At 39.7% G+C, this 27148-nt stretch overlaps 1 protein-coding gene across 1 annotated transcript in view; it reads right to left on the bottom strand.

Moving 5' to 3' along the window:
* Positions 1 to 6749: 6749 nt before the first annotated feature.
* LOC122880560 (dedicator of cytokinesis protein 2-like) overlaps positions 6750 to 27148 on the bottom strand; it is a 101760-nt gene continuing 81361 nt past the window's right edge. The window contains exons 27-51 of the mRNA XM_044205819.1: positions 25963 to 26061; positions 25780 to 25874; positions 24832 to 24910; positions 24597 to 24697; positions 24184 to 24242; positions 23552 to 23700; positions 23151 to 23236; positions 22678 to 22834; positions 20553 to 20593; positions 17864 to 17954; positions 16800 to 16910; positions 16157 to 16246; positions 14999 to 15103; positions 14298 to 14439; positions 14054 to 14135; positions 13795 to 13879; positions 11252 to 11338; positions 10831 to 11007; positions 9962 to 10045; positions 9718 to 9855; positions 9153 to 9280; positions 8768 to 8975; positions 8494 to 8599; positions 7670 to 7818; positions 6750 to 6999 (exon numbers count right to left, since the gene is read on the bottom strand). Of these exons, the coding sequence (XP_044061754.1) occupies positions 6937 to 6999; positions 7670 to 7818; positions 8494 to 8599; positions 8768 to 8975; positions 9153 to 9280; positions 9718 to 9855; positions 9962 to 10045; positions 10831 to 11007; positions 11252 to 11338; positions 13795 to 13879; positions 14054 to 14135; positions 14298 to 14439; positions 14999 to 15103; positions 16157 to 16246; positions 16800 to 16910; positions 17864 to 17954; positions 20553 to 20593; positions 22678 to 22834; positions 23151 to 23236; positions 23552 to 23700; positions 24184 to 24242; positions 24597 to 24697; positions 24832 to 24910; positions 25780 to 25874; positions 25963 to 26061 (2712 nt within the window). The 3' untranslated portion in view covers positions 6750 to 6936. The remainder of the gene's footprint in view (positions 7000 to 7669; positions 7819 to 8493; positions 8600 to 8767; positions 8976 to 9152; positions 9281 to 9717; positions 9856 to 9961; positions 10046 to 10830; positions 11008 to 11251; positions 11339 to 13794; positions 13880 to 14053; positions 14136 to 14297; positions 14440 to 14998; positions 15104 to 16156; positions 16247 to 16799; positions 16911 to 17863; positions 17955 to 20552; positions 20594 to 22677; positions 22835 to 23150; positions 23237 to 23551; positions 23701 to 24183; positions 24243 to 24596; positions 24698 to 24831; positions 24911 to 25779; positions 25875 to 25962; positions 26062 to 27148) is intronic.

The following is a 27148-nucleotide window of genomic DNA, read 5'->3' as shown; positions in this document are numbered from 1 at the left end:
AAATCACTAGTAGAAATGAGAACCAGAGATTCACTGAAGCCTTTAATTTCACAGGGGCGGTTTGCCTCTCTAATGTGAGAAAACACTCAAACTGTCTGTGCAGAAAAATCAACTACTTCACCTCTTCTGCTCTTACAGCAGAGCAGGACATATTTCATTCAGTGACTTTTTCTTTAAGGGGCTGCTAGGAAAGTCAATCAGAGAATTGCTGCAGTGTCTTACACAAAAACACACATTTGCAGTCCATTTCTTTATTATGTTTTCCTCTGAGGATTCACAACATGCATGCCATGTAAATCTTTACACATCTTTTGAGCTTTACATCAATGTTTTACTGCCCTCTAGTGGACATGGATCATAACTACAACTATCATTATGATGCTGCCAGCCTCACATCTACAGGCTCAGCTAATGTGACACTATACAATGTTTGCACTGTCACAATTTCAACAATAATGACAAAGCTTATGAGGAAGTTTGTGAAGCTAATCTATAATTTGCTTGAAATTAGCAGTAAATGAGCTTGCTTCCACTGCACTTGATATTATCACTGTATTCAAATTACCACCTTTATTACTTTGCCATCAACTGCTCATTATGAAATTCATTATGATTTCTATTATGATTTCTGACAGAGTGGAGCTGCTCATCCATGCCTGTCATCCTCCAATCGGGCTGATGCAGAGCAGCAACAGCACTGAACAGCCTGCAGATCTCAGGCCCAGCAGTGCTACAGTATGTGCAGCTGTGCTCAGTTTATATAGATATTGAATACTGAAACCCACAGTGAGTGTATCTATAATTTACTGACAATTTTACTCCATCCTAAATAAATTAAAAACCTTTTCATGTTCAACTGTGCTTTAATCCTATCCCCTGAGAGTAACATTTCAGACAAATTTAAACAAATGCATCCAATCTTCAAATTCTTTGATGATTTTAGCTTTCTGGGGGGAAGAGCTAACGAGCTACAGTGTTGTTTATATATTGATAGACGGGGTTTTTAAAATGTACACCTAAACCTTGTCTGTCCACAGCCTCCAGAATGTTTTGCATATGTGCATGTGTCTGTCAGTTTATTTGATCATTATACATTCGATAGTATCAGCTATTTGGAAAAAACCTTCTTTATGGGGCATGAATTAAAAAACAGCACCTCATCTACAGCTCTAACACTCTCAGGGCATCACAGGGGTATGTGACTTTCTTTTGTTTGTTTAAAAACCTGTTTTGTGTGTGAAACCAGGCTTTAACTTTAGGGTTCTTTTTACAGATAAAAATTATTTTTTGTATATTGATGAATGGATATACATCAGCCAGGTACAAACACAAACTGTATTTTTCTGCATGTTGCTTACAGGAAACTCAGGAATCACAGAGGTGCCAGAAACGTTCCGTTGAACAAATTTAACTTTTACCTTTCGTATAAAACAGCTGTACCCACTGTGTAAAATCTACTGCAGACATAACAACTCATGTCCTCTTCTCAATCTTTAAAATACAACATCATGTGCTTGTTTTTAGTAACATATTTCTTAATGGGTGTGCATTTCATTCTTTTCAACATTTTCCAAATCACACTAAAACAAAATGTGCTTATTAACTGTAACTCCCAGCAGTGATTAATGATAAATTCCTCATATGAAAGCTAGCATGATGCTCTGAGGATTCAGGATATTAATATGAATTTTAGTATAGTCATTAAACTGATATAATGACTAACAGTAATTGAACTGGCAAAGGATGTATGCATTGCAAGGATACAGTCTGTTCTTTTAACAGACATAAAACTGGCTATTGCACCTGCAAGCCTCCAGATGTAATAGTTTGTCTGACCACTTGACCCACAGATATGAGAACAGAACAGAGCTGCTTTAAAGATCCAGTTGAAAGGGATGAAATGACAAGTCTTCAAAATACAGCAGGTAAGATGCCATCTGAGCACATAAGTTATACCAATTACTATGACATGTAAGTAATAGCACTAAACAAAATGACAGCTCCAATAAAAGCTTCAAACTAAGGGACAAGAATGTGATGCGCCTTCAGAGCAAAAAGTAACATTTCTAATAATTGCAGGAGTTGTGTGTTGAGTTTTTGACAGGTTTTCCATCTGGAAACCGAAGAAACCACATAGCAGGATCATTAACTTTAATATGAATATGATGAATGTAGACACGAGCCATTAATAATGAGTCATATTTTTGAATAACTTTTCAAATAAATCTTTAATAGCTTTGTGAGCATGCTTCTTATACTTCTATATTAATAAAGAAAATGCAATGTTTTCCACATTTCTTCCTTAACACACCAGAGATTTGATCTATCAGTATTTTGGTAAATTTACACACTTTCCAGGACAGTCTTGGTATTTGAGATGGGAATGAATTGGTCAGTCAAGCGATGCAGCGCCTTCATTCCATGTGAGAATACACAGCATATCATTTAACTTAGCCGCCAACCCAATCCATCCTTTTTTTGCAGAAGTGAGATAAATGTCTGTGAGCTGAAATCACTCTGTGGTCATGGAGCAATGGTTTAATCAGAAGATCCAGACTCCAGACTGAAGTATTGCAGTACAAGACTTTGCATGAGTTTTAAAAAGCTAGTCTGCAACTTTAAATTGGCTGTGGAGAAACCTGGTGGTCAATGTGGCACCAGATAATGGCAGTATTAATAAGAAAGAGGAGCAATGTCTCCATTGTTCTCAGTGACCCTCTGAGCACAGAGAGAACCAGGAGGAAATAAAACCACCGCAGGGCAAATGTGAGATATTCATCCACATCTATGAATCATTAAAACTGCCTAATTCTAAATTATATTTTCTAACATAATGACCTTTTACCAATGCAGGTGATACATTAACTCCATCATCGACGGCACTGGCTACTAATTCATTTTCATCACATTCAACAGCTTGTCTGCTCTTTTAACAATTGATCTTAATATCTTTATTAAAATGTCACTAAAGTCAATGTATAAAGTAAGACTTACGATCATTTCCTGCCCACCTCACTTCCTCACTATCTGTCAGGACTTTGAAGGGTTTAGTTGCACGGATTCAGAATAAGCCAGGACAGACTTGCAGGATGAGTGATGGTGAGACAACACAAGTCATAAAATAAAGCTTCACACTGTCCTGAAGGCTGCAATGTTTCTCCTCCTCAAATTCTTTCTTCTGCTGTAGGAGAAAAAGGAGAAACTCAGCTCACCACCCTAGAAGTTTGTTTTGTCCTCTGGCATACAAGAGTTCCTCAGATCCTAGGTTGTTCTTTCATTATTCATACTCCCTCTCCCTCACTCAATGGGCTTGTATCTAGCAACGTCAACACAGATTACAAATCACACAGTGTTCTATAACTTTGGAAACTACCTCACAGCAGAGCTTGCAACTCTCATACTCACACACTTATCATACTTTGTGGTGACCCTAAAAAGACCAAGCATCATCTATTGCATCATCTAAGAATAATAATAATAATAATAATAATAAAACTTTATTTATAGAGCACTTATCAAAACAAAGTACAAAGTGCTTCACAACAAGAAAAATAAAATAACACAGTGAATGACGAAATATAAAGAAATAAAACACATGAAATACAGAAAAGCAATAAAATAAACAGTAAAATAAACAGCCAGTTCACGTAAAATCAGGATATGCTTTCAGATAAAAATGTGTTTTGAGACTAGATTTAAACGAAGACACTGACTCAGACAACCTAATTTCTTCGGGCAAGTTGTTCCAGAGCCTCGGGGCCCTGATAGCAAAAGCTCTGTCCCCTTAGTTTTCATCCTGGACTCAGGAACAGACAGGAGACCCCTGCCCGAAGATCTCAAACTACGTGAAGGTTCATAAGGGATTACAAGGTCTAAAATATAATCTGGGGCCAGGCCATGAAGAGCCTTAAAAGTAATCAACAAGATCTTAAAATCAATCCTAAAACCAACAGGGAGCCAGTGTAAAGAGGCTAAAATAGGTGTTATGTGGTCATACTTCTTGGTCCTGGTTAACAGCCTAGCAGCTGAGTTTTGTACAGTCTGCAGTCGTGTCAGAGCTTTTGATTAAGACAAGTGAACAGGCTGTTACAATAATCAAGGCGTGAGGAGATAAAAGCATGCACAACAGTTTCTGCATCACTAAGATTTAAAATAGATCGTATTTTTGCAATGTTTCTGAGGTGATAGAAACATGATTGGACAAGCTTAGTGATATGTTGCTCAAAACAAATTGCTATCAAACAGGACACCAAGATTTCGTGCAACAGGCTTGATATGTTGTGACAGGTTACCAGTGGATGGCAGTATTTGTTTAGTGATGTGTTGGGGCCCAATAACAAGGATTTCAGTTTTATTTGAGTTGAGCTGAAGAAAATTTATCGACATCCAATTTTTTATGTCAGACAGGCAGTCCTGCAGAGAACTCAGCATACTAAGGTCAGTGGGCTTGACAGGGAGGTACAACTGTGTGTCATCCGCATAACAATGAAAAGAAATACCATGTCTGCGGATTACATCACCCAAGGGGAGCATGTATAAGGAGAACAGTATTGGTCCCAGAATTGAACCTTGAGGCACACCATAATTGATATGGGAAAAGGATGACTTGAAGTTATTAATGCTAACACAGAATTTCCTATTGGACAGATAAGATGCGAACCAGTCTAGTGCAGTTCCAGATATGCCCACCCAGTGCCTCAGTCTGTCTAAAAGAATGCCATGATCAATTGTATCAAAGGCAGCACTTATGTCCAACAGCACAAGAATTGAACACATGCCTGCGTCTGCATTCATTAAAAGGTCATTAGTGACTTTGAGAAGGGCTGTCTCAGTGCTGTGGTGTTGACGAAAGCCAGATTGGAACTTTTCAAAGGTATTATTGTTTTTTCACAGCAGCAAGGAGCTGCTTAGATACAAGTTTTTCGAGAATCTTCGAAATAAAAGGCAATTTGGATATTGGGCGGTAGTTATCCAGGAGGGTGGGATCAAGCCCAGGTTTTTTTAAGACTGGCTGGACACAAGCTGTTTTAAAGAAATCAGGGACGCAGCCAGTAGACAGCGAGCTGTTAAAAATAATTTGTAAAAGGGGCGCAATACAATCCATAACTTCCAATAGAAACCTAGTTGGGATTTTGTCCAGAGGGCTGGAGGATACTCTCATAAGAGACATGATGTCTGCAAGTTCGGGCAGAGTAACAGCAGAAAAATTGCTCAAAGAATCCCTGAGCGGGTGATCCACATCTAAAAAGGCAGGATTGGGGGTGATATCAGATCTTATTAAGTGCAAAAGAAACTTTTCACAATCAGCATCACACTCAGCAGGGGCACAAGGAGAGGCTGGGTTAACTAACTGATCCACAGTCTTAAACAGGAATCTGGGGTTGTGCTGATGGGCAGAGATAAGTGCAGAGAAATGGCATGTTCTTGCATCCTTCACCATCCTATTATAAAGGCGTAATAACTCTTTCATGGCCACAAAGTGGACCTGGAGACGTGATTTCTTCCATCTGCGTTCTGCTCTTCTGCAATTCTTTTTACAGCTTCGAATACTGTCATTTAACCATGGCTGTTTTCTAGTCTTTGAGTTTTGTCTATTTTTAAGAGGAGCTATGAGATCTAAGGTTGAAGAACACTGGTAGTTAAAATAATCAACCAAATCGTTGGTGTTGGAGGAATCGGGAAACACACTGCACTATGCTCATTAAGTACGCGTGTGTACTTAGAGCGGGATAAGAACAAATGACAGTGTGAATCTTCCTAGTTTCATGCATTCTTGAGAAACATACTGATAGTTATGTGTCAAGTTTAAAGGAATGGTTCAACATGGTGCTGGAACTATTTATTACAGTTGTAGTGACTTGGACTGCAGTGCGCAAGCCCCGTAAAACCACAACTTGTCCTTTTTACATTTTTGTTTGTAAAACATAGGTGCTGGTAGGTCGATTTTATCATCTTTGGACAGAGCCAGGCTAGCTGTTTACCCCTGCTTCCACTCTTTATTCTAAGTTAAGCTAATTGGCTCCTGGCTATAGCTTCATATTTAGCAAACAGACATGAAAGTGGTATCAGTCTTCTCATCTACCTGTTGGCAAGAAAGTGAGTAATTATTTTAAATAATTTCTCCAAAATGTTGAACTATTCCTTTTAGTTTCACTCACTAAAAACAGAGCTCAAGTTCTTTTGCCATAAAGGCTCGATCATCACACAGCATGCAGTTTGCTACAAATCCTGATTACTTACAAATGAATGGTCTATTTCCCAAAATGTCAAACTATTTCTTTAAGCTTGATGATTTAGATTTGAAATAAAAGTAAAGCTAATGGATGTTCCAACTCACGCACAATATGATTTTGATTGGAAAAACTACTAAACAGTTGTGTCTAAACTCTGTGTGCACACTACAGATGCTGTAGCATTTGAACAGTAGGCTCCACAGTTTGTTGCTCCCTGTTATATTTAAATTTATCAGACTTTCTTGTTTGTTGTGTCAGTGCCAAAAGCTTTTTGGCAGCGTGTTCCTGTTTAAAGTCCTTCGGGAGGACACGGCAACCTTTGTACTGTATCAAATTATTATTTTCCCATTAACTTCAGTCACAACAATGCTGAAAACCGTATAATAAGAAGCTTTTTAATTAAGCACGTCGGCGGGATGGTTTGTGTTTGCTCGTTCTTGTAGAAGCAGAATTGATTGAAAGCTGTAAGATGGCATTTAGCTTCACTGGGAATCATTTGAATTACCAGGAAAAAGGTCATGGCGCAAAAATAGCCTTTATTGATAGGTAAAATCAATTATTTTAAGGTAACAGCAATACAGAGACAGACAGGCTGACTGATTGAGTGCATAATTTGGTTTAGCTTGCAGGTTTATGTGAACTCCTTTGTAAAATAAATGCATAAAAATAAGTAAAGGAAACAATAATTGATATAAAAAGGATTTCAGAAATGATTGGCACTGTCTTTGGCTGGATCACTGGGCTTCACATCCTCTGATTTGGAGCTCTGTTGAAACAAACAAGCATGCTTAATGTAAACACAAGGTTTACTCTTATTTAGGAGTAAACATGACATCAAATACGTCCATGATGTTCATCTGGAAGATTATGTTGGTGTAAAAATGTTATACATATCAGTAGATTTTGATCTTTTACATTTTAACATTGCTTGGAATAATTTAGATAAGACTGATGTTGTGATAAATCTGCAGTACTACCTCTGTTAAAGGACTAGTTCAAATTATTGGCTTTTTTGCCAAGAGTTAGCTGAAAAGATCAATACCACTCATGTCTGTACGATAAAAATGAAGCCAGCCAGCAGCCTGTTATCTTAGCTTAGCATAAAGACTGGAAACAGGGGGAAACAGCTAGCCTGGCTCTGTCCAAGTGTTAAGTGTAAGGGTTAATTAGTGAGCTATAGAGGTGCAGGTAGGTGTGTTTTTTATTTTTACCTTTGGACAGAGCCAGGCTAGCTGTTTCCCCTTGTTTCCAGTCTTTATGCTATGTTAACCATCTCCTGGCTGTAGCTTCTATCTAGCGTACAGACATGAGTGGTATTGGTCTTCTCATCTCAGTCTCGGCAAGAAAGCGGATACCAAAAAGTACCCAAACTGTAGTACTGATTCTTGAATGTCAGCCTGATGTTTCTGTATGGGAAACCTGTATTAAAGTCTCACCTTGGACTTGAAGAGGAGGTTAATAACGCCCTTTGAGCGTCTGTCTGCTGTTCGGTCAGAGGTCCCACTGACAGACATGCTCTTACTGTCCCTCCTGGCTCTGCTGGAGTCCACCTCCTCTGTGCCCCCCACCACCACCAAGGACAAACCTACAGAGAGAAACAACTGTAGTGTTTGTGTCTCACTGATTACCAGCTTACAATGAAACCTCTGCATCTTCCTGCAGCCAGACAATTATTTGTGACTAATTGTGCTCTTGCAGCTCTTCTACTGATGAACTGTGTGCTCTGGCAACACCGGTGGCACTGTGTGTATGTTTAGTGAGGCCGTACAGCTTGTAGTCAGCGGCGCTATTTAGATATAGTGTATTAACACCACAGTCAGTGTTGGCTCAGCTGGCCTGCTCCAACATGGCAGGATGCCAGAGAAACATCCGTGAATTGTGGTCTGATGCACTATTTTGAAGTGCAGGGTTATGTAACTGAAACAATGAAATATAAACTGCATGAAACTGCTGCCAAGTTCTGAAAAAATTACAACCGACATGATTGATTCACTAATTTGCCACCTTGCATCAGAGTTTATATTAGGTCAGGCTATTACTGCAACATTCCCCAGCTTGCCAATTTGTTTTTAACATACACTAGACTACAAAAGGCATATTCCTGCCATGACATGGTGTGTGTTTTTGCTTAATGTCACCTTTCCAGAATTGGAAAAAACACAGTAGGACATTACTTTATTTTGACTTTGTGGGCCCTTGGTTTATAGGTATAACTCAATTACACTATGCAGCACCATGTGGATTTGTGTATGTTAGTCACCTGTGATGGCAGGCAGAGATCTGGAGTTGGCATTGGTCAACAATACATTTCCTTCATTCGGCTCAGACAAGTTGGTGTCACTGCGGAACTCCTGTTTCTTGGACAGCTAGAGGGAGACAGAGATCACACAAAATTCAGCAACAACACTTCCACAGATACTCAGCTCCATTACTTAAACATCCCTTGCCGTCTTTTCACTTCTTCCCTTCTTTTCTTTCTCTCCACCTTTCCTCATTTTTTCCTCCTCTCTCATCCCACAAAAGCTCATTCTCACCCGTTTGCAGTCCAATGTATTTGTCCTTTCTCTTTCCTCTGAGATGAAGATCATGCTGCTCCTCTTCTTCTTCTTCTTACTCTTCCTCAGTTTGACCTCTGCATCGCCCACCGTCACCACCAGCTCCTCCACTGTACTTGCACTCACGCTGCCGCTGGAGCGCTGCAGTGTGGAGGTCCAGGAGATCGGTGACTCAGGGGGGAGGTCCCTGGGAGGAGGGAGGAAGGGTGTGAGTAAATTAAAAAGGGTTAAATGTTGATTTTCATATCCACGTTGTTCTGGAGTGAATTTTTCATGAAGAATACATCTTTGCAGTTCCATTTTATTACAATATAGTGTATGTTTGTATCCTGTAGATGAGATGTGTCATTATTGTGTATGCTACCTGTCTGGATAGAGCTTGGTTGGAGTCCCAGATTCAGATCCCTGCAGTGAGGAGATCGAGATGATGGACTGACGAATGGAGCGCAGCATGGAGCGAGGACGAGTGGACTTCCTCTCATCTAAGTCCGGCTGGAAATAGAGAGTTGAGCTGTATTATATCCAGATAAAAAGACAATACAACTAGGACAGTCCAGTTTATAGATTGTGACAGTGCAACAAAACAGAAGCACATCATCAGAGAAAGCAAGAAAAGCAAAAGCAAGTGAAGTTACTCTTAAAAATAACATATCATCATCATAACATATCATTGTAGAGAAATTTAAAAGGTACAAATCCCATATCAACACTCTACTCAGAGGTTTTTTTGAGTACTTTGATCTTTAAAATTTGCTTGGGTCAGCTCATTTGCAGCTTAATTAGCGCAGCTCTACCACAGTAACTCTGTGTCCAGCCTTGCAGAAAAGAACATGTTTTGGACTACAGAGAAACACCATGCTTCAATAAAAAGTCTCATAATTCCTCTACTTTTTGTCTCTCCTCCCCTCGCATCCTCCCCCAGTTCTTACCAACTCTCTCACTCCGTACTCCTTCTCCACTTTCTTCTTCAGCTGTTTGAAACACTCCTCCATGCGCTCGTGGAAAGGACGCAGGTCATCTGTGACTCTCTTCCCATGGAGAGAGATCCCTCCACCTAGTAATGGGATCTATAAATACAAATTTTATCTTGTCAACATAACATCCATATAAAAGTAATACAACTATATGTTGTGTGTACATGTATTCAAGAATGTGTGTTAGTGTGTTCAGTACCTGCCATGCGATGAGGTCTTTGAGGCGCAGCAGTTTATCTTTGTCCTCTGTGTGCTGCTGAGTGTACTCTTCGGTGAAGAATGCCTGATACAGAGAAAATAATAAAACCTCATTTAAGGAATCACGGCTATACATTTCACCTGCTCATGCAGTTTGTAAATTGACTTTTACACCCACGTGCACTTTCTAAGCCCAATGATCTTATCCTGTGCGGGATATTATAACACTGAATGGTGTTTGAGGGTGAACACTAATAACATTTCGAGTCATGAATACACCAGACTCTAATAAGTTCATTGCATTTAATGTAATTTGGACTGATCATATTCAGGCACTCATGGGGTGACACTGATTTTTGATACTAAATGAATTCAAGTCAATAAATCATGAGAGACGGTTCTTGCATTAAAGCAGTCTCTTAAGCTCAGATAACTTTTTAGGGGCTTAGTTTTCATATATATATTTTTTTTTTTTAAAGTATTGAGATGGTAAATTTACACACACACACAGTCACTATGAATCAGTGCTTGTTTATAAAAATATGACGGCTGCTACAAGAAAAACAAGCCAAAATCAATGTTAACTTGTGATAGGTGTAATAAATATGATGGATTTTTTAACACCACTGTTCCTATACTATTTCAAAAAACAAAACATGAAAAGTAAATCTTAAGTGCTGCCAGTGGTGTAAGAACTGCTGATGGTAAGCTTTAGTTGGTCATTATAAATGTTTTACAATAGATAGCAATAAAGACCTATATAAAATTAAATGGTTTAATTTCTGATGATTAAACTCAGTTTAGCTCTCACTGGGAGCTATATTCAACAACACAATGAGGGGATTCTAGCGCTGATTCTTTACAGTTTACCTTTTCATACTTGGCAAAGCCGCCCATGACAGCTGGGTCCACAATGCCATTGAGCAGCATGGAGAGGGGGTTGATGGGAAGGCTCCAGTCAGCCTGGTATTGGTTAATCATGGTCAGAATCTTCTCATTTGTGGACTCCATGGTCTCTATGGCGTTCTCCAATGGAGACAAGGTGGTCTGGACAGAGATGCCGAGTGATACAAAGAGCAGAGGGAAGGTGGAGAGCGAAATGAAAAAAGAAGGGAAGGGACCAATGAAGTAAGGGAGGACGGTTTTCATGGTGGAATGTGGGGGATATAGAATTTAAAAAAAGGAATTTAAACAATGGTGGTGAGATGGGGAACACGTTACACTGGAGGCAATAGCTCACAGCAAACACACAAGTCAAACATGCAGTGAAAACATGCCCTCACAGACTTACATGTTTCATGTCAGTAGCCTCAAACCAGCGCAGGATCCCTGGCAGCTTGTACACAGTGGTGAAGGTTGTGCGTTCAATCCACATAGACTAAATCAAAGGGATGGCAAGGAGAAAAAAAAGAAAGCAGTTACATGAGCCTCTGCCACTTGTGAATACTAATAACATGATACCACATCTCATATTAAACTCTTTCCTGACACTTACTACTGCTGAAGAAATAATTCAGTTCTGTTCAGAAGTTTACTGCAGTGGAGTGTTTAATGCTATACCGGTATACGCTGAGCTTACAGACATAGAGAGTGGGTCTGAGAAAGTAGCCTTCTCTGTGGGGTGGGTGTATTCTACTCTAGTTTTCCCTTGGTTCTTCCTCTTCTGTGGCATTCCTCCTGTGTTCCTTAGTTATCTGTGGGCATCCTATGGTTTCTTCTGGGACTGTGGTGTCCTTCTGCATAAGAAGCCCTTCCCAATGATGCAGCCAGCATTGTACGGCTCACCCGGTGATGGGGAAGAGAATCCACGGGGTGAAGAGTAATCCTGCTGTTCTCTGGTGGATGAGGTGTCCTCTGGTGGGATGAAGTAGAACAACCATAACACCTGACTGCTGTATTGGTGGTAGCAGGACATGGTGTGGCCAGGACCAGCAGGGTTTCAGGGTGTTTTTTATGGCAGATTTCTGATGCAGACCCAGTCTCCCGGTTGGATTTTCTCATTCACAGCATGGAGAACAAAATTTGGGATATCTTCGATCTTCTATTTTACTGCAGAGACAGCTTCTCTGCAAGTTTGTGCTTCAGGCCAGTTTGAGAACCTATGTTTACATTAAAGAATATCTATATACAAAACATTCACACATTATCACACTTTTGCTTTAAAGAGTTCACATGTGTCACATGTATGTGATGTATTGTTTTTTTTCTTTGTTTTGTTTTTTCAAGCCTGGTGTTGACAGACTAAACAATATTTACAATATAGGATGTAAATTCTTTAGGCATAGCAATCTTTTAGCATTATTTCACCCCCTTTGCTCACCTGCAACAATGGGCTTCACATTTAACAACAGAAATAAATGTGAGTAGTTGACATGCATCAAACAGTTCATCAATCAATTTACCATGTTTAACAGGTGTCCCCTAGGATGTAATAAATCCTGGGTTTGCCCATAGCGTATCAAAGTCATGTAGGCATCCAAAAGGATACCTAGAGTCTGTGTGAATTCTAACAGTTTTACCTTCTGCTAGTTGACAGGCTCTCATCACTGCATATTCAGCTACTTGGGTGGAGCTTTGGGGTGGCAGGGGGGCACTTTCAATATTGAAAAAGTATCACAAATTGCATACTCTGCGTATTGCACTCCGTTTTCTCTATAAGCAGTTTCATCAATATAGAAAACAAGAACAGAGATAGAGGGGTTACTAGTTTGTAGGACGTGGTCTAGGTGAAGATGAGATGATGTTCATGCACTTATTGGGATCACCATGATCTTCTGTGAGCTAAGAGTAGAACATCTTTTGGGTGTTATGTGTGGAGCAGTAAGTCCCAGCACAAGTTTTGCCTCACTGGTCCTTGTCACATGCTTGTGCACCTCTCTGGTAATTAATGTCAGGGTGTCGTGTGGGATCATAATCGTGAGTGGAGAATGTAAGACTTTATCAGCATATCTGTTACCTACTGTACAAGTGCAGCTACAACTATGGCTTTTAAGCAAGGCCGACATCTTCTCTCTACAGGATCCAGTTTGGAAAAGAACAGGTCCACATTTCTCATGTGCAAAGACCATGAAAGACTGGGTATAGTCAGGAAGCCATTAGTTGGAGCAGACAGGAATGCTTGTTTCAACATATTATATGACTCTTCTGCTTGCTGTGACCAGGTAACTTGTGAATGCATGTTGAGGGTTTTGATATCTCTTGGAATGGTGGATTATTCCTTGGTCTAGCAGAGATTGAGTCACAGGCCGAATGACTTCTCTCTTTTCATGAGAAAGAGGATACTGTGAGATCACTGGCAGAGAATCATGTTTTAATAAAATACTTGCTCTGGTTCAGCAGCTCCAATCAGACCAACTTCATTGGAGGAGGAGTCCCATACTGCAAAGGTACACTAGACATTATCCTATCATGCGCTTCCCTTTTCTCTCCACTTTAGGGTTAATCATTATCTAACAGGGCTGCTAGCACAGCTGGTGTGTCATCCTGTCCTGTCCAATCCTACAAATTTATACTCTCTACAACTATCATACATGTACTCCATAGGACCGGTAAACTCTTCTCTTACCTTCCACTAAAATAACTTCCCAATAACTTCCCATTTTCTAACTTGCGTTTGCACTCACTTTTGTCCACAATTCAATTCCAATTCAAGTAATATTCTAATCTGAAGATAAAAGTCATTCCCTTTGGTGTAGGGAGAGTAAATCAAATTCCTACAAGAATGAAATTTGTTTCATGAGAACAAATCATCCCTGGGAGAGCGAATCACATCCCTACTTCCTCCCACCAGGCCTATTTCTTTTTCTCTGTGTTTTCATTAAAAAAACAACTCACAGCAAACTCATTGTTTGGGTCCACAGGTCCTTTCCTCACAGGTCTGGAATAGTGAAAACGCTGCACGTAGTTGGACTTGTAGAAGCTGCACATGGTGTAAGAAAAGGGAGACAGAGGTTAAAGTCAAACAAAGAAAACAAATCATTTACAAAAGAGGGAAATGTGAAATCAAAATTGCCTATTCTTTTTCATTCATTTCACAGACATTCACATTTTTCTTTATGAAAACATGATGAGGTAAATGTGCTGTTTGACTGACTTGATAATCTGGTCAGGAACAGGTTTGTTCTTCAGACGAGGAGGAATCTCGAGGACTGGCTGCACTGTGAAACACTGGATATCTGGTTCAGATCACTCAGGAATAAAACATCACTCCATGATGTACATTACTACACTTGTCTGCTTGTAGACCATGTACAGTGCAGCATTTACATTTTCTGCTTTCTATGTACATACGACTGTACATTTGTGTGTTTTTGTGTGTTATGCTGCCAGAAGGATACACTGAAGTGGAGAGTTCCTGATATCATCTCCTGGCATGGTGGTGATGTTGAGGCGCACAGCGCTGGGGAACTGGCTCATCAGCTGGTTCTGAAAGTCCTCTCTGCGTTCATACTCCTTGCCACGGTGGATAAACACCTTGTTCTGAAGCCAAAGGAAATGAATAGGTGTTAATAATGATAATGAAATGATTAAGCCCTTATTTATCCTGTGATCAACATAGGGGAATTCTCTTTATATTTTAACTTCCTTCAACAGGACAGTCCATCAATAGCTGGTAGACATTGCATATCTTTCTCCAAGGCACAAAAGTGGGCCTGTGCCTGGTCTCCATTCACTGCCCTGCTCCCCCGAGTCACTGACTTTGTCATACTCCTTACCACAGCAGATGAACACATCTAATGAATACAGAAGCTATAAACAATGGAATATTTTATTTCTGCAGTTTGCTGAAATCCACAGATCCACAACATTCCCATAAGGTACTTTATGTCCCATTCTGTTAACTATCTTGCTGGTGTGTTTAGAAACTTGTCCACTGCTGCAATTTTAAATAGCTTAGCTTCAGTGCTGATAATGGGAAAAAAAAAGTTTTTTTGACCCCTTTGTACAAGGAAGGCAGTCAGTAGTACTTTTGCGTTCCTTACACCTTCCTTTTGCGTGTGAATCTGTGTGCTTCTACTCTATGACAAACACAACAAACCCTGAGGAATGGAGGGTAGCCCTGTCCATAGTAGCCCACTGCAAAGTAGTCCGGCTTCGGTCTCAAGATCTTCATAATGTTCTCATAGAACTTGGCTTGTTTTTCCTGCAGAGAGAGACAAAGAGAGAGGCAGAGGATGTGTTCAGGGGAGAGGGGAGACATACACTGTGTGCAGCCATAGCAGTTTTATCAGCTCATGCAGATGACAAAGCTACCCTCAGCAGAATCCTGGGCCTTTGAGGGTGATAGATGTAGAAAAAACACAGCATCCAAGGGCAATGTCTGTCATTTATATAACCACATAAATTCAGCATTAGCTGAGAGAGCCACTGCTGCAGTCATATAAAGAGAGGGAGATTTTTCCATTGCTGGGAAAAGTGTAATTCTCTGTGGGGAGGGGAAAAGAAGAGTTGAGTGAAGGGGATATAGAGGAGAAGGTGGCACTAAAGAACGAGTTAGGATTTGGGTATGGAGGGAATCACTTCTGCTGTGGTGTCAAAGCAAGAGATGAAAGAAACAGAAGAGTGATTGAGAGGACAAAGTAAGAAGGGTTAGGAGGGGTTTGAAGTTGCTGATGATTGGCAATGAGGAATCACACTTTGGGGGTCATATGGTAATTGTGGAAGCTCAAACCAGAGTTCTTCAGAAAAAGATCGATTTAAAAGGAGGATTTGAAGTGTCAAGTAAGTATTCATTTTTAAACATGGATGAATGGTTGTGCTGAGTCGTTGGTAATGTTTGAGACTGCAGATGACTAATTTAGTGTGGAAACTGCTTATTGGGAACAATATGTTCTGAGATTAAGAAAACACATTACACTTTAGAACTTACAGACTGGCTGACTTTACTGTATAAAGATTTAGACCAATAGACCAATCTATTTGAGCAATATACATATTTTATTTACATTATTCACTTATTAATTAACAAGAGCTGCACTGGAAGCGAGCTATTTTACTGCTGCTATCAAAAACTTTAATACATTGCCTGAATTTTCCTCCTTTCCTTCAAACACCCTCATACACCCAATAACATCTATAACATATATAAAGGGCATTCAGGGAAGAAGGCGGAGAGGAGAAAATACATAAAAAAGTGTGAGATCATGATTATTGTGCAGAAGATACAGCATGAAGGTTTGAGATAGTCATGTATTACCAGTCTCTTGCTGAGTAACTCGTAGTCAAAGATCTCATTTTCGTACTGTTCAGCTAGTTCCTTACACAGAGTGATGGCCTCTTCCCACATCTAAACACACACATAAGCAAAGAAAGAAGTGTCATTACACCATCTGCTAATAAATGGGCAGCAGCTGTCGTGGTGGGAATTCATCTCGTGAAAATCTGTGCTTCCAGGTCCCTGGAGAGTAGAGGGAAATGTCTCTATCACTGCTTCTCAAAGCACTCATGGACAATACAAAATTACAAAATTACAACATACCTCTCCTTGCAGTTTGCAGACTATGACTGCATGATTGCAACACTGTCCCATCCTTAAAAAAAACTGAATGTATACAGGAAGGGAACATTTTCCAAAATAAAAGTCTGTGCATTGAATTCAGATTTTATGGGGTTCTGCATATCCTAAAGTAAGGAAAATCTTTAGCTTAGTATTGTGATCTCTTTATCTTTTTGTAAAGGAAGTCAGAAAGTTATGTTAATTTCCAAAGCTTAACTGTCCTGCTAATTTCTCCAGAGTGAAAACCAAAAACTATAATTTATTTTGATCAACACTTTTCAGATCATCACATTACTCTATGAAGGCGTCATTTAAGCATTTCGTAGTCAAAAAAATTGCTGACCTTGCCCTTGTCAAAGTAGTCAATGATGGTGTCGTAGAGCGTTTCTTTGAGCTGCCGTTGGGTTTGGGAGCCGTGGGACTCAAACTGGGGGCTGCACGTCTCGTCTAACCACTTGAATGGAGACAGGATGGAAGACAAAGATACGGAGGAAAGGACAGAGACAAAAAGTGAGATACAGTATGTATATTTTTTTTTTATTGCTGAAACTAAAGGAAAAAAAGTTGCAGTCAGACCAACTCTGTTTTTACTGTCCCATTTATCATAATGTTGAAACAACAGAGAACTTAAACCTCAGAGTTTCTTTGTTGTAATAAATCAATATTAGTCCTAAGCAGAGTGTGCACAAAAACAGGCAGCGCAATGCTCATTTATTATATAAATGAGACAATAGCTAATCTTCTATTACATAAATTACACAGAAATTCATTTAGAAACCAAACAGAAAGTACACAATCATCTCCAAAACTGACTTTAGGAACATGGCGAAAAAGAGGATTAGAGAATGGTCTGCTTTACAGCCCGCTCTTTCCAATAATGTGAAACGGGCTTGACAGGACTGACACTGACGATGAATGGAGATTATAAAAAACATTTTAGAGTTCAACTGCTTTGATGTAATGACACTAGACAGAGGACGAGAGAGAGAGAGAGATGCCCCTCGTCCTCTGTCCCTCTCTGTGAGCCTCTAAGTGTCCCATAAAAGAGATGAAGAGACAAAAGAGGTCAAACACACTCAGACTCATGCCTGCACACACACTCACTGACAAACCTGCACACACACACACACACACACACACACACACACACACACACACACAAGCTCATTGCATCAATCACCATAGTCACAGAGGCCGATGCCATGCCATGCCATGCCATAAACTAACTTCGGAGCTTCATCATTTGGAGGCCAGAGAAGTAGCAACCATTTATCAGCTAATAAAAAGCTGTCTCACTCGTGGCAGACAGACAAGTGATTAGGCAGACTAAGACATTGGGTTCAGTAATAAACTACAAAATATCTCTATGCGTGTGTGTGTGTGTGTGTGTGTGTGTGTGTGTCCTACCTTGAGCAGGCGAGAGTGGAGCAGCAGTGTGTATGCTGCCTCTGTGTAGTTTTCACCCTCCAGGTGAAGGTCTCTCAACTTGTAAAGGTACCTGAGCACACACGTGTACAAACACACACACACAGTCACAGAGGTCAAGTGAATTTAATATGTAACTTTTACATCATCCACTAGATGCCGCTGTTGGGCAACTTGAAGACCTGCAAATGAAGCATTAATCACTAGTGTGTCACTGTCTCATTCAATCTGTCTCTTTCACACATACACACACACACACATACACACACACCTATACATACCCTGAAATATGTACACAACCTAGAGAGGTCATTCAAGAGCACACACACAAAAGCACATTTCAACGTATGCCTTAAATGGTCTGACAGATGTTTTGTAGCCCAATAATGTATTATAAGCATGACACAGAGGAAAATGGGAACATCAGGCTGCTAGTGAACCAACTTACTCTTTTACTGCTTCTGTATTTAGTTTTGATCCTTTTCTGTATCCATTTCCCTCTCTCTGGAGAAAACATTTTGCCACATGGCCAGAGGCTGGACTTTCTTGCTAAGGCATTGATGACAAAGCAAGACAACAGTGGCGTCTAGATTCTGTTAAATAAACAATCCCCTGTACGCTTGGGCAGTATGGATGCACTCTGAGGTCAATCGTTCATTCTGTCTGGCTAAATGTTGACGGGTCTTGCTTTCTTTTTTTTACCTCAACTCATCTCCTCTTATGTTTTTCCAACTCAATTACACACCCATCATTTTATGACTGGAGAGTCTGCCTGTTCTATTGGTTAGGACAATCCAGTTGCTGTTGCTAGATTGAATCAACAAAAACAAACATTCGGCCTTTCTCTTGTTTTCCCAAGTCAATCTGCACCTTCATCTACTTACTAAACTTGTTTGTTTGACCCTTCACTGTTGTCTGTTTGTCTCATTAACTCTCCATCCTTCTGTGACTCTTCCTGTTCTCTTTCTCACCTTTTCTGCCTCCACCCTTCCCTCACTTCCTTCCTCCATCTCTGTGTGAACCAGTCTTGTCACCAGTGATGTGGTTCTGATGTGGCAGCTTTTCATTCTTCTATAACTGGGTGTTAGGAAACTTATCGTAGTTTGTAGAATTCATCTTTTCATTTTAAATCAATCTAATGCCCTCTAATTAATAAAGTAAAATGAAGGTTATATCATTACTGAATGGAAAAACTGGCCAAGGTGAGATTAAATTGTTCACCAGAAACATTGCTGGTTGAAAATGACTGCCTTTTACCCTCTTTAGACGTGACATAAGCCAAATTCCACACTACATCCAAATTTTAAGAAGATTTTGAATATGTAGCATGTTCACATTAAAAAAGTGACAAAATTACATTTTAAAAAGTCAAAATATATACTAAACACTTTTTTGTGTGTGTGCTACAATGTAATGCACAAAGGAAATGGAGGGGGTACTCACAGCTGCAAAAAAATATATAACTGCAATTAAAATAATTTGTATAGTCGTATAATTTGTGTATAAATGTTTGGAAAACCATTTTGCTTTTAGTGAAGTTTATTTGGCAGTGGTATCTTAAAGTCACAGTTTGATTGATGTCTGACAAAGTTGTCAGTTGAATTCTTGTATACAAACAGCAAAAAAAAAACTAAGTAGTATACTAATTAGATTAGTATACAGTACATATGGCATATAATTAGTACAATATGTACAGTAGCATGGCATTGGGGGCAGAACAACAGTTTTTCTTCGCTGTGTTCACAAATTTGGAGAAAAGACTTTACTACATGGAGCCAATGATGCAAACCAAAAGAACAGAGTGAGTTCAGCGAAGTGAGTTTTCACATGGACAATTTACTTTTGTTGGATTTTGTAATGATGATGCAAAATTCTGAATGCACAAAGCACAAAGGGAATTATGAATGAAAATAATGTTTTCAATATTAATAATAATAATACATATAATAGTGTTTAGCTTCTAGAAATGCAGGCAACATTCAAGATGAGATAATATTCAGTAGTCATGTTAGCATTAACTGTTGTCAGTTAAGCAATTAAGCTGCAAATGTAATGTTCCATAATTCACACACGGGGCACAACATAAATAGTTTGGGGTTTTATTATCCATGCATGGCCTGTAGTAATATAGCTAGATCTTTGTGTAAGATAACATTCTGGCGTATTATATAACACATACGTAGTGCTTAAGTGTGCATTTGAATTAAACTATGTTTGTTTGCTAACATTAACTAGCGAGCCGACCAAATATTACCATATTCTCCACAGGATAGACAGAGGCAGCTGATCAACCACAGAGCTGAGCTCATATTCACACATACAGATAACTAATTACGTCTATAAGAAATGCACCGTGGGACCTGATGGGATCTGTATTTCCTCTCTCTCCCTCTCCCTCTCTCTCTCTCTGGCCATCATCCTGTCTTCCTCCATCTCTCCATATCTCCCTCCCTCGTGCTCATCATGTCTCTCTTTCTCTTTGCTCTCCCTCCAGAGCTGATCCTGTGGATTTTGACATTAATTCAGTGGGACTCATATAATCCCTTGTCAGATTATGGAGCCTCACACACACACACACAGACATGTACACACATTCAGACACACACATGCCTGCACATACAACACAGAAATGCATTACATGTACAATATGTCAAATTCAGCACGTAAATACCTGATATACATCCCTTCACGATTGATGTCCTTGTAAAAGTTCTGCAAAATCAAAAGAAGAAGTTGGGTTAGTGTTAGTCTACGTGTGTGTGTGTGTGTGTGTGTGAGACAGAGAGAGATTTTCAAAATCATTCTGAAGTGCTGCACTGTAAGTTTGTAATTTTGTATTTGTGTTCATCTAAATGGCTGTATGTGTGTGTTATACTGTATAGTTCTGATTGCCTGTGTGTGTAAATGTGTGGGAGTGTGTGCATGCGCACTTGTTAGTTAAGCAGCACAAACTCCCAGTTTAATGAAGTTTAATGACATCTACAGAGAACAGAGGAGTGGAACGAACTGATGTAACCCCACCTCCCATCACCCCCATGAGCCAGCAGACACAATAATACACACACACACACACACACACACACACACACACACACAGACAATCACAAATGTGCAAAACAACAAGCTCAATTACTGTGAGATTCACTGTGAAGCCCAAGCATACTGTATGCATATTTATATCTACTTGCTTCATTTTTTAGGTTAGATACATCATTGTTTGCATCAGTGCATTTTAACTTAAGTAAGCCAATTTCCTGCTGGAGGCTGCCCAGCTACATGAAGGTTTTTACTCGCAACAGTTGCCTTTCACACATCTTCTGAACATACAGTGACACAATCGCATCTTTCCTAACTGACAACACACCAAGTGGCAGCTGTTTAAAAATCCTCATATATGTATATATCTTATATGGAGGAAGTGATATCTACAATACCAATATGCTTTTGTCAGCAGCTGAATGTGTCCCTGGAAGACTAAGTTACACTGGAAAGCCTTTAGCTTGAGGTTAGCATAGGTTACTTTAGCCTGAGCGGTGTGTGTATGTTTCCTAGTGTGTACAAGTGTTATTTGTTTGTTTGTTTCTTTGAAAATGCATCTGCATGAGGAAGCATAGCAAATACCTATGTGATAATGTGTATATCCGTGTATACTTCCTAAGGGAAATTAGCCTGGGGGGCATGGAAAGGAGAGTGCACTAGAGCATGCGAGCCTGCAGAACGTTTTTAGCTGGCCAAACAAATGAAAGAGAATAGGTAATGGGCAGCTGCCACAGGCTTCAAGCTAAACACCTGTGCCATGTGCCAACAGCCTCCCCTCCTCAGGGAGAAAATAACACATTATAAGACACAAACAGACTCACATCCATTTAGCATTAATTGATTCTCCTAAATGTTAGCATCTCAGAAATGTCTTCAAAAATGAAAAATCTAGGAAAGAATTCAAATAAAAACTGAAGATTTAAAAGAAGGAAAACAGAGTTTAGAGGAGGAATTATATGATTTAATCTGCTGTGGAGACGATCGTATGGTGGGTAGATGGGATCCGTTACTAAACCGTGGGGGAGAATCTGATTAGGAGATCACATAAAAGAAAGGATGTGGAACAGACAGGAGCTGATGCAACCCTCTGCAAACAGTCAGAGACCAGACACAGAGATGAATCTTTTCCTTTAGATCAATCGGCACCAAATTAAATGTGGAGAAGGAATACAAAGACCTTGGCATGAAAGACAAGACATAAAATCAGTGTTTCGTAATGAACATTTCAATCAGTGTGGCTCTTTTGGTATGGATGAGATTATTGAGGGCTGTATGGAACACACTCAATTACTAATCTCTTCTTACATTAGTCTTTCAGTTAATAATGCATTTACTGATGTGTGTGTTGGTGTGTGCGGGTCTGAGATCAGCACCTCTTTGCGGTGGGGTTCAATATGACAGCTACAAAGTACAGTACATGAATCGAAAGATTAGTCTCAATAAATGCAAATCCATGGTGAAGTACGCCAGGTTCACAACATATGGAAGATTTTAAGATTCACAGAGCACGAATGAAACATGAAGAAAACAAAAAGTGATGAAATTCTTATGGAGGAAAGGCTCACAGCAATATGGTGAAATTCTAGGATCTAACTTCCTACTTAGTCCTGTACCCATGCTGGTTACTGCCCTTCAAGAAAGCTGACTTGAACACCTTTGTTGTGGAGAAGGAATTTGTGGAGCTGATCAATGCCCGCAGGAATATGAAGGACAAGGCTAGGACAACTCAGCGTAGCTTCAAAGAAGGTGGGACTTACCAGAAGATTGACGGTGCAGCTCATGCGGTTGTTGCGGCTGTCATCACTCATCACGGTGCGGTAGTCAAGTAGACGAATGAGGAGTCCCTTCACCAAGGCGACAAAGTGCTGCACCTGTGGCCTCAGCGTGGGTTTCTCAGCAGCACAGTCCAGCAGGCTGGCAGACAAGCATCAACAAGTTAATCACCATAGGATTTTGCCTTGATATTCAGTGCTTTAGTGCAGCCAGTTTTGTGAATCTATTGGTGAGAGACCAGTGACACGTGTCAAAAGTTAACTTTTTGAGGGTTAGCAAGAAATCCACTAAGAAGTTATTTTTTGGGACAACAGCAAAGCCGTGCCATGGTCAAGATATTTTAATTTAAACCATTTCCGTGACTGTTATATCATATTCTTGCAGTACTATCATTTTACTGTAATTCTTGGATAATTTTTGGCTGGTGTAACTGGTATATTCTAATACTCAGGCCTACATGGTCTCCAGGAGTTGCATGTATCGCTCGTCTCCTCCTCCACCCTCCACCTCATGGTCCAACTTCAGAATGATCTCATTCTCAAACTGTGGAAGAAAAGAGAGAAAGAAAGCAAAGGGGGAGAGCAAAGGGAGACGAGAAAGCAAATGAGAGGAGGAATAGAAGAAGACATCAATTATGCAAGCATAATTAAGGTGTCTCCTTTACTTTTATGTGCAGCGTCACGGGAAACTGCACAATGTGTGTATGCCAGTATTTCGGAGCAAGTGTGTGCAATTTTGTGTGTGCAAATGTGAATTTTACCTGTAAATCTTAAGATGTTTTGTGAGAATATTTCTGAACATATACATACAGAGATGTTCACTGTTCACACATTTCTGTATGTATGAGTGTGTTTTTACCTTGTGGAAGTTTCCAGAGTGTGCATATTCACAAGTGATCATGTCAAAGAAGATGGGAATGGTGGCCCTTCTCAACTCCTCCTCAGGAATCAAAGTCATCTCCAGGATGGGACCCACCATGCCAGGGATGAAACAGATCTTGTGACTGCCTAAAAGATACACCCACAAAATCAAAAGGACAGGTAAAATAATATCTGACCCATCTCCCCATGCTCACCACCGGTTCCAACTTTTGCCCTCAGGAAGGCTCCATAGGTCTCTGTCTATCAAAACATCCCAATTCAAGAAAAGGTTTTCCTTCTGCAGTACGGACTTTGAACTCTGCTTCTTACCTTCAGAATATACAATACTGTGAATTGTATTTATAGTGATATGTTATATTGATGTCTGTCTATGTAAAATGGTGCTGACATTGTAAACCCTTATTACCATGATGAACTGAAAAAATATTCCACAAATGCTTAGTCTTGCTGTAAAATGAAAGTGAAGAGACACATGCACCCACCTACACACACACACACACACACACACACACACACACACACACAGGTATGTCTTCATATGTGGGTAAACACAGGTTTACACCCAGAAGCAGCAAGGCAACCACTCTTGTATAAACTAGATTTTCTTACCTAGTTTGTACCAGATATCTCGTATAGCAAAGCCAATGAGTCTTCTCATATCTCCATATCTGAAATACAGAGAGAGAGAGAGAGAGAGAGAGAGAGAGAGAGAGAGAGAGAGAGAGAGAGAGAGAGACAAAAAGAGAAATCAGGCCCGTTAGTTTAGACACAATGTCTGGATCAATACGCTTACTTTAACCTTCAGAAACTGAACAGCCCAGTGGGAAAGATAACACTGTACTAATCTGCCCCAATATGAACTAAATTGAATGTCTATCTACAGGCAGCATGCAGCTTTAATAGGCAGTGGGAGTATAAACAGTAAATGCAGACTCCAAAATAGATCACAAATCACTGAGTGTTTCATTAGAGCAGGGAGAGTAGGTGTGGTAAATAAGGAAATTATATGGTCCCTCTCTCACTTGGCCAGAATCTTGTTCCTCTTTGTTGGCGAGAAATGCTGAAGCTGCAGAGACTCCTGGGTAATAAACGCCACCGCTAAGTGGAAGTAGTTATTCCACAACTAGACAGGAAGGAAAAGTGAGGAGGAGACGGGGATATAGAGAGAGAAAATAGAGATCAATGTTAAAAGCAGTACAATACACAAGACACTGTCAATATGAGACAAAGCCCGTAAACACCCACAAACATACTTACCTGTACTTCAAAGTCGTCATTATTGAGGAACTTTTGGTTCATAGTGTCTGCATAGGTATTGATGGCTCTCAGGAACACTCTAATGGACAGAAACACACACATTTATTGTACACACACAAAATATACCAATAAAGTAGAATTGTATCAAGTGAAATGGAAATCAATGCTAATAAATAACTTCCACATGCAGGAGTTTGGTTGTAAAAATAAATAAAAAACAATCTTAAGGAAAAAAGTCATCTCTGAGAATAAATAGATGAGAATCTGTCAGTGATCACAAATGCAACTTATTTGTTGTTTATCAAAGAATTTCAGCTTTGACAGCCTCTCTAGCTCATAGCTTTAAAGTGCTATTTCAGAAAAGACTGTAATATTGCTTCAGATTCAAAACTTGTCACTATGATAGATCATGATATAGCAACTTAACACAGTGTGCAGGTGTATCAGTGAGCTGTGACTTTGTGCATTTCTAAAGTTAAGCAGCAAATCTGCTACCAGTCTTTCTGTCCCAACACTATCTATCTATCTAACATCGTTATCCAGAGCCAACTGCCATTCCCTCTCCCTCCCCTCCTTCTTTCATTCTCTCTCTACCCACACATCTCTTCCCTAACCCCAGTCTTCAGTCTTTTCCTCTACCTCACTCTCCCTTTTACCTATTTGCCTTTTTCTTCTTCTGACATATCTGTAGTCTCCCCTCTAGTTTACATCACAAAAAATACACCAATGGCTTTCACTCCATTAGCTCACACACACAAACACATTTGTCACATCAGCCTTTTTCATCATCACAGCCCTGATCTCAGCTTTACTATCGCCAACTTATCCCTGTGTGGGTTTGTGTGGATGCACAAGTAGTGGCTTATTTGATTAGAGAAGCAGACCTACGACAAGTAGGTTCAAATCTCAGGTCTGTGTACGTGTATGTGTTTGCCTGTAGTATGGTACCTGTTCTGTACCATGATCATGGCCATCCAGTCAGAAGGATACACATGTTTCCCAATCAGGTCCTTGAAAAGTAGGAAGGACTCCATCAGGAAGTCCTGCAATGAAATGGACAAGAGGAGAGGTTTTTTGTATCTTACCATCAGTGAGTATTTAACAGACATTTGCTGGTGTGTGTGTACTTACCACTAGATCGGAGGTTCCAGTGAAGGTTTCTATGTATGTAGCATAGTGACGATCATCCATCTGACTGAGGATAGCTGTCATGCAAGCTACCACCCTGGACTACAAAGGTAAAGTATGAGTGTGTGAGAGAGAACGGGAGAGAGAGAAAGAGACGCACCATTACTTTTTGGGCACTGTGCAGCTGATTTTAAAATGAGTGTTAAACATCTGAAGCCAAAGACATTTAAATCTCTTAAGGTAATTTGTTGCTACACCACCTCTAAGGCAGCCTAAAGAGAATATCAAAGAAAAGCTCAGACCATTTCTGTCACTTGGTAATTTGAGCAACAATCTATAAAGTACAAACAGCATCAACATCATCACATACTACCTACAGGAACTGCAACAAAAGGGCAGCGCTCTGAGCAAGACACATTGTTGTGATGTTATTTTTAAAGATGCCGTTTGCATCAACAAGTTGTTACCCCAATGTCATTCACAAATTAGCATAATCATAATCAAACAAACATAACCATTGCCAGGAAGACTGGCAGCCTCTGCAGTTTCTAAATTGTATCCATAGGTAACATTGTGGCCCTCTGCCACTAGGTAAGATTTCATATAATATATAACAAATAAAAACAAAAACTGAATCTAAAGCTTTCCTTGTAACAGCAAATGGTGAAAGGTGCAAACAGCTTAAGGAAAAATAAGTTTTAACGTGTAATTTGATTTACTTTTCGTGAAGAAAAAGAGAAGACAACCTTATGAACATTAGACACAGAAATACCAGGAAAATGGTAATTTTGACAACACAAGTATCCTGTTCATAGAATGGGAAATGCAAGATGTGGTCAGTTTCAATGTCAACACAAAGGGGCAGTAAGTTTACAGTGTGATATTATGGCATGGTAAAAGAATTAAAAAAAAAATTATATCATATCAAAACACAACATAAAAAAGCTCCTGATTTCACAAAAAGCTGCAGGTAACAGCTATGAACAACTACTCTACTTTTATTTTGGTGATAAATTTACATACTGAAGGTTTTTTAGTGTTGGAGTTTTTAAGGAGGTATTAACTTGTCAGTATGTGCACTTAAATCTGAATATGGCCCAAGGTGAGTACACAAAAACACACAGAGAGACTAGTAATGGAGAGAATTAGATAGAAGATGAAAATGAAGGAGAGTCAAGAGACAGAAGAG

This window comes from Siniperca chuatsi, linkage group LG8, assembly GCF_020085105.1.
Source record: "Siniperca chuatsi isolate FFG_IHB_CAS linkage group LG8, ASM2008510v1, whole genome shotgun sequence".
Classification (NCBI taxonomy): domain Eukaryota; kingdom Metazoa; phylum Chordata; class Actinopteri; order Centrarchiformes; family Sinipercidae; genus Siniperca; species Siniperca chuatsi.
Note: the sequence above shows the minus strand (reverse complement) of the source record. Positions and strands in the feature narration are given on the sequence as shown.